At 22.9% G+C, this 8,947-nt stretch overlaps 1 protein-coding gene across 1 annotated transcript; it reads left to right on the top strand.

The window, feature by feature from the left end:
* Window positions 1–4,941: 4,941 nt before the first annotated feature.
* Window positions 4,942–5,846, top strand: LOC115896241 (40S ribosomal protein S2-like). Its single transcript, XM_030926598.1, has 2 exons — window positions 4,942–4,970; window positions 5,071–5,846. Exons 1-2 carry the CDS (start codon window positions 4,942–4,944, stop codon window positions 5,813–5,815), a joined length of 774 nt encoding a protein of 257 aa, XP_030782458.1. The 3' UTR covers window positions 5,816–5,846.
* Window positions 5,847–8,947: the final 3,101 nt, after the last annotated feature.

The following is an 8,947-nucleotide window of genomic DNA, read 5'->3' on the forward strand; positions in this document are numbered from 1 at the left end:
TTTAGGTACACAATATAGACATAATAGATATAATAGATATAGGTATAAAATATACACATAGTAGACATAATAGATATAGGTATAAAATATAAACATAATAGATATAATACATATAGGTAAAAAATATAGACATAAGACGTATCATAGATATAGGTATAAAATATAGACACAATAGATATAATAGATATAGGTATAAAATATAGACATAATAGATATAGGAATACAATATAAACATAATAGATATAATAAATGTAGGTATAAAATATAGACATAATAGATATAATAGATATAGGTATAAACGATAGAAATAATAGATATAATCGATACAGTTTTAAAGTATAGACATAATAGATATAATAGATATAGGTATGAAATAAAGACATAATAGATATAGGTATAAAACACAGACATAATAGGTATAGTTTTAAATCAAAGACATAATAGATATAATAGATATAGGTATAAAATATAGACGTAATAGATATAATAGATATAGGTATCAAATATAAATAAAATAGATATAGGTATAAATTATAGATATAACAGATATAATAGATATACGTATAAAATATAGACTCAATAGATATAGGTATAAAATGTAGACATTATAGGTATAATATAGGTATAAAATATAGACATAATAGATATAATAGAGGTATAAAATATAGACATAATAATTATAATAGATATAGGTATAAAGTATAGACATAATAAATATAGGTATAAAATATAGACATAATAGATATAATAGATATAGGTATAAAATAGAGACATAATAGATATAGGTATAAAATATGGACATAATAGATATAATAGATATAGGTATAAAATATAGACATAATAGATATAGGTATAAAATATAGACATAATAGATATAATAGAGGTAAACAATATAGACCTAATAGATATAATAGACATAGGTATGAAATATAGACATAATAGATATAGGTATAAAACATAGACATAATAGATATAAAAGATATAGGTATAAAATATAGACATAATAGATATAATAGATATAGGTATAAAATATAGACATAATAGATATAATAGATATAGGTAGAAATATAGACATAGTGGATATTGTTATAAAATACAGACATAATAGATACAATAGATGTACTTATAAAATATAGACATAAATGATATAACACATATAGGTAGAAAATATAGACATTATAGATATGGGAATAAAATATAGACATAATAAATATAATAGATATAGGTATAAAATATAGACATAATAGATATTGGTATAAAATATAGACATAATAGATATAGGTATAATATTTAGACATAATAGATATAATAGATATAGGTATAAAATATAGACATAATAGTTATAGTAGATATAGGTATAAAATATAGACATAATAGATATAATAGATGCAGTTTTAAAGTATAAACATAATAGATATAATAGATATAGGTATAAAATAAAGACATAATAGATATAATAGATATAGGTATAAAATACAGACATAATAGATGTAATAGATACTGGTATAAAACATAGACATATTAGTTATAATAGATATAGATATAAAATATAGACAAATAGATATAATAGATAAAGATATGAAATATAGACATAATAGATATAATAGATATTGTTATAAAAATAGACATAGTAGATATGGGTATAATATTTGGACATAATAGATATAATAGATATAGGTATAAAATGTAGACATAAAGATATAATAGATATACGTGTAAAATATACACAAAACAGATATAATAGATATAGGTGTAAAATATAGACATAATAAATGAAGATATAAAATATAGACATAATATATATAATGGATATAGATATAAAATATAGACATAACATATACTTTTAAAATATAGACATAATAGATATAGATATAGGTATAAAATATAGACATATACATAGTTATAAAATATAGACATAATAGTTATAATAGGTATAGGTATAAAATATAGACATAATTGATATAGGTATAATATGCAGACATAATAGATATAATAGATATAGGTATAATATAGAGACATAATAGATATAATAGATATAGGTATAAAATATAGACTCAATAGATATAATAGATACAGGTAAATTTATAGATATAATAGATATAGGTATGAAATAAAGATATAATAGATATAATAGTTATATGTATAAAAAAGATAAAACAGATAGAGGTATAAAACATAGACAATAGATATAATAAATATAGGTATAAAATATAGATATAATAGATATAATTATAAAATATAAATATAATACTTATAATTGATATAGGAAAAAATATAGATATAATGGATATAGGTATAAAATAGGGTTATAATAGGTATAAGTATAAAATATGGATATAAAAGATATAATAGTTATAGGCATAAAATATAGACATAATAGATATGATAGATATATGTATAAAATAGTGTATAATAGATATAATGGATACAGGTATCAAATATAGATATAATAGATATACCTATAAAATATAGATATAGTGGATATAATAGATATAGGCATAAAATGCAGACATAATAGATATAATAGATATAGGTATAAAATATAGACATAATAGATATAATAGATAAAGATGTAAAATATAGACATAATAGATATAATAGATACAGGTATAATATATAGACATAAGAGGTATAATAGATATAGGTATAAAATATAGACATAATAGATATAATACATAAAGGTATAAAATATAGATATAATAGATATAGGTATAAAGTATACATATAATAGATATAATAGATATACATATAAAATATAGATATAATTGATATAATTATAAAATATAAATCTGATAGATATAATAGATATAGGTATACAATATAGACATAATAGATATAGGTATAAAATATACACATAATTGATAAAGGTATAAAATATAGACATAATAGATATAGGTATAAAATATAGACATAATAGATATAATAGATATAGGTATAAAATATAGATATAATAAATATCATAGATATAGGTGTAAAATATAGGCATAAGAGATATAATAGATATAGGTATAAAATATAGACTTAATAGATATAATAGATATAGGTATAAAATATAGACATAATAGATATAAGTATAAAATATAGACATAATAGATATAATAGATATAGGTATTAAATATAGACATAATAGATATAGGTATAAAATATAGACATAACAGATATAGGTATAAAATACAGACATAATAGATATAGGTATACAATATAGACATAATAGATATAATATATATAGGTATAAAATATAGACTTAAGAGATATTGTTATACAATACAGACATAATAGATATAATATATATAGGTATAAAATATAGACATAGTAGACATAATGGATATAGATATAAAATATAGACATAATAGATATAATAGATATAGGTAAAATATATAGGCATGATAGATATAATAGAGGTATAAAATATAGACATAATAGATATAATTGATAGAATTATAAAATATAGACATAATAGATATAATAGATAGAGGGATAAAATATAGACATAATAGATATAATAGATATAGGTATAAAATATAGACATCAGAGGTATAATAGATATAGGTATAATATATAGACATAATAGATATAATCGATATAGGTATAAGATATAGTCATAAGAGATATAGGTATAAAATATAAACATAATAGAAATAATAGATACAGGTAAAAAATATAGACATAAGAGATAGATATAGGTATAAAATATCGACATAATAAATATAATCGATACAGGTATAAAATATAGACTTAATAGATATAGGAATAAAATATAGACATAATTGAAATAGGTATAAAATATAGACATAATATATATAATAGATATAGGTAAAAAATATAGACATAATAGATATAATACATGTAAGTATAAAATATATACATAATAGATAAAATAGATATAGGTATAAAATATAGACATAATACATATAATTGATATGGGTATGAAATATAGATATAATAGATATAGGTATAACATATACACATAATATATATGATAGATATAGGTACAAACATAGACATAATAGATAGAGGTATAAAATATAGACATAATAGATATAATAGATAGAGTTGTAAAATATAGACATAATAGATATAATAGATAGAGGTATAAAATATAGACATAATAGATATAATAGATATAGGTGTAAAATAGAGACATAATAGATATAATAGATACAGGTATAAAATATAGACATAATAGATATGATAGATATAGGCACAAAACATAGACATAATAGATACGTTAGATATAGGTATAAAATATAGACATAATCGATATAGATATCAAATATAGATATAATAGGTATAATAGATATAAGTATAAAATATAGATATAATAGATAAATAGATAGAGGTATAAATATAGATATAATAGAAATATGTATAAAATATAGATATAATGGATATAATAGATATAGGTATAAAATATAGACATAATGGATACAATAGAGACAGAATATATATAATAGATATAGGTATAAAATACAGACATCATAGATATAATAGATAGAGAAATAAAATATAGACAAAATTGATATAATAGATAGAGGTAAAAAATATAGACATCATAGATATAATAGAGGTATAAAATATAGACCTAAAAGATATAAGTGATAGAGGTATAAATTATAGACATAATAGATATTATAGATAGAGTTATAAAATGTAGACATAATAGATTTAACAGATATAGGTATAAAATATACACATAATAGATATCGGTATAAAATATAGACATAATAGATTTAATAGATATAGTTATAAAACATAGACATAATAGATATAATAGATATAGATATAAAATAAAAACATAATAAATATAATAGGTATAGGTATGAAATATAGACATAATAGATATAATAGATATGTCTATAAGATATAGACATAATAGATATAATAGATATGTCTATAAAATATAGACATAAGCTTCTTCTCCGAGAAAACACCAAATGGCGGATGACGCCAGTGCAGCGGGGTGGTCCGGAGGCCCTGGTGGCCCTGAGATGGGGAACCGCGGTGTCTTCCGCGGAGGTTTCGGCAGTGGCATCCGGGGCGGGGTCTTGGCCGTGGACGGGGTCGGGGCCGAGGCCGCGGAGCTCGCGGAGGCAAGGCCGAGGATGAGGAGTGGATGCCCGTCACCAAGCTGGGCCGCTTGGTCAAGGACATGAAGATCAAGTCCCTGGAGGAGATCTACCTCTTCTCTCTGCCCATTAAGGAATCTGAGATCATTGACTTTTTCTTGGGGGCCTCTCTCAAAGATGAGGTTTTGAAGATTATGCCGGTGCAGAAGCAGACCCGTGCTGGTCAGCGCACCAGGTTCAAGGCGTTTGTTGCTATCGGGGACTACAATGGCCACGTCGGCCTGGGTGTTAAGTGCTCCAAAGAGGTGGCCACCGCCATCCGTGGGGCCATCATCCTGACCAAACTCTCCATTGTCCCGGTGCGCAGAGGCTACTGGGGGAACAAGATCGGCAAGCCCCACACCGTCCCTTGCAAGGTGACAGGCCGCTGTGGCTCTGTGCTGGTGCGCCTCATCCCTGCACCCAGGGGCACTGGCATCGTCTCAGCGCCTGTGCCCAAGAAGCTGCTCATGATGGCTGGTATTGATGACTGCTACACCTCAGCCCGGGGCTGCACTGCCACCCTGGGCAACTTCGCCAAGGCCACCTTTGATGCCATCTCTAAGACCTACAGCTACCTGACCCCTGACCTGTGGAAGGAGACTGTCTTTACCAAGTCTACCTATCAGGAATTCACTGACCACCTTGTCAAGACCCACACCAGAGTCCCCGTGCAGCGGACCCAGGCTCCAGCTGTGGCTACAACATAGGCTTTTTATACAAGAAAAATAAAGTGAATTAAGCCTGTTAAAAAAAAAAAGATATAGACATAATAGATACAATAGATATAGGTATAAAATATAGACAGATACAATAGATATAGATATAAGATATAAACATAATAGATATAGGTATAAAATATAGACATATTAGATATAATTACTATAGGTATAAAATATAGACATAATAGATATAATAGATATAGGTATAAAATATAGACATCATAGATATAGATATAAAATATAGACAAAATAGATTTAAAAGATATCGGTATAAAATATAGACATAATAGATTTCATAGATATAGTTATAAAACATAGACATAATGGATATAATAGATATAGGTATAAAATATAGACATAATAGATAAAATATACGTATAAAATATAGACATAATAGATATAGGTATTAAATATAGACATAATAGAAATAAGGATAAAATATAGACATAATAGATATAATAGATATAGGTATCAAATATAGACATAATAATTATAATAGATATAGGTATAAAATAATAGATATAGGTACAAAGTATAGACATAATGGTTATAATAGATATAGGTATGAAATATAGACATAATAGATATAATAGGTATGGGTTTAAAATAAAGACGTAATTGATATAATAGATATAGGTATTAGATATAGACATAATAGATATAATAGATATAGGTATAAAATATAGACATAATAAATTTAATAGATATAGATATAAAACATTGATATAATAGATGTAATAGATATAGGTATAAAATACAGACATAGTAGATATAATAGATATTGGTATAAAATATAGACATAATAGATAGATAAAGATATAAATATAGACATAATAGGTATAATAGATATAGGGATAAAATATGGATATAAATAGATATAATATAGGTATAAAATATAGACAGAGTAGATATAATAGATATAGGAACGAAATATAGACATAATAGATATAATAGATATAGGTATAAAATATAGACAGAGTAGATATAATAAGATATAGGTATATAAACATACACATAATATATATCGGTAATAAATTATAGACATAACAGATATAATACATATAGGTATGAAATATAGACATAACTGGTATAAAAATATAGGTATGAAATATAGACATAAGAGATATAGGTATAAAATATACACATAATAGATATAATAGATAGATGTATAAGATATAGACATAATAGATATAATAGATATAGGTATAAAATATCGACATAATAGTTATAATATATGTATAAAGATATAGACATTATCGATATAATAGATATAGGTATAAAATATAGACATAATAGATATATAGATATAGGTATAAAATATAGACATAATAGTATATAGGAATAAAATATCGACATAATTGAAATAGGTATAAAATATAGACAAAAAGGATATAAAACGTATAGGTATAAAATATAGACATAATAGATATAATAGATATATGTATAAGATGTAGACATAACCGAATATAATAGATACAGGTATAAATATAGACATAATAGATATAATAGATATAGCTATGAAATACAGACATAATAGATGCAATAGATATAGGTATAAAATATAGACATAAAAGATATAATAAATATAGGTATAAAATATAGACATAATAGAATATAATAGATATAGGTATAAGTTATAGACATAATAGATATAATAGATATAGATATAAATATAGACATAAAAGAAATAATAGGTAGGTATGAAATATAGACATAATAGAATAATAGATATATGATAAGATATAGACAAAATAGATTACAATAGATATAGGTATAAAATATAGACATAATGATATAATTAGATATGATATAATATAGCATAATAGATATAGGTATTAAATATAGACATAATAGAAATAATGGAAATAAGTAGTAAATATAGACATAATAGATTAAATAGATATAGGTATCAAATATAGACATAATAATTATAATAGATATAGGTATAAAATATTGACATAATAGATATAGGTACAAAGTATAGACATAATGGTTATAATAGGTATAGGTATGAATATAGACAGATATAATAGGTATGGGTTTAAAATTAAGACATAATAGATATAATAGATATAGGTATAAGATATAGACATAATAGATATAATAGATATAGGTATAAAGATAGACATAATAAATTTACAAGATATAGGTATAAAACCTTGATATAATAGATATATAGATATAGGTATAAAATATAGACAGAGTAGATATAATAGATACAGGTATAAAATATAGACATAATAGATACCGGTATAAAAATATAGACATAACAGATATAATAGATATAGGTATAAAATATAGACATAATTAGATATAATAGATATATGTATATGACATAGACATTATCGATATAATAGATATAGGTGTAAAATGTAGACATAATAGATATAATAGATATAGGTATAAAATATAGACATAATAGATATAAAAGATACAGGACTAAATATAGACATAATTGAAATAGGTATAATATATAGACAAAATGGATATAAAAGATGTAGGTATAAAATATAGACATAAAAGATATAATAGATATAGGTAAAAATATAGACATAATAGATATCATAGACATATGTATAGGATGTAGACATCATCGATATAATAGATACAGGTTTAAAATATAGACATAAAGATATAATAGATATAGGTATGAAATATAGACATAATAGATACAATAGATATAGGCATAAAATATAGACATAATAGATATAATAAATATAGGTATAAAATATAGACATAATAAATATAATAGATATAGGTATAAGATATAGACATAAAAGATATAATAGATATAGATATCAAATATAGACATAATAGAAATAATAGGTATAGGTATGAAATATAGACATAATAGATATAGGTATAAAATATAGACATAATAGATTTAACAATTATAGGTATAAAATATAGACATAATGGATATAATAGATATAGGTAAAAATATAGACATAATAGATATAATACATAAAGGTATAAAATATAGACATAATAGATATAGGTATTAAATACAGACATAATAGATATAAAAGAAACAGGTATAAATATAGACATAATAGATATAGGTAGAAAATATAGACATAATAGATTTAATAGATATAGTTATAAAATATGGACATAATA

Source organism: Rhinopithecus roxellana, unplaced genomic scaffold (assembly GCF_007565055.1).
Source record: "Rhinopithecus roxellana isolate Shanxi Qingling unplaced genomic scaffold, ASM756505v1 contig975, whole genome shotgun sequence".
NCBI classification, from domain to species: Eukaryota; Metazoa; Chordata; class Mammalia; order Primates; family Cercopithecidae; genus Rhinopithecus; species Rhinopithecus roxellana.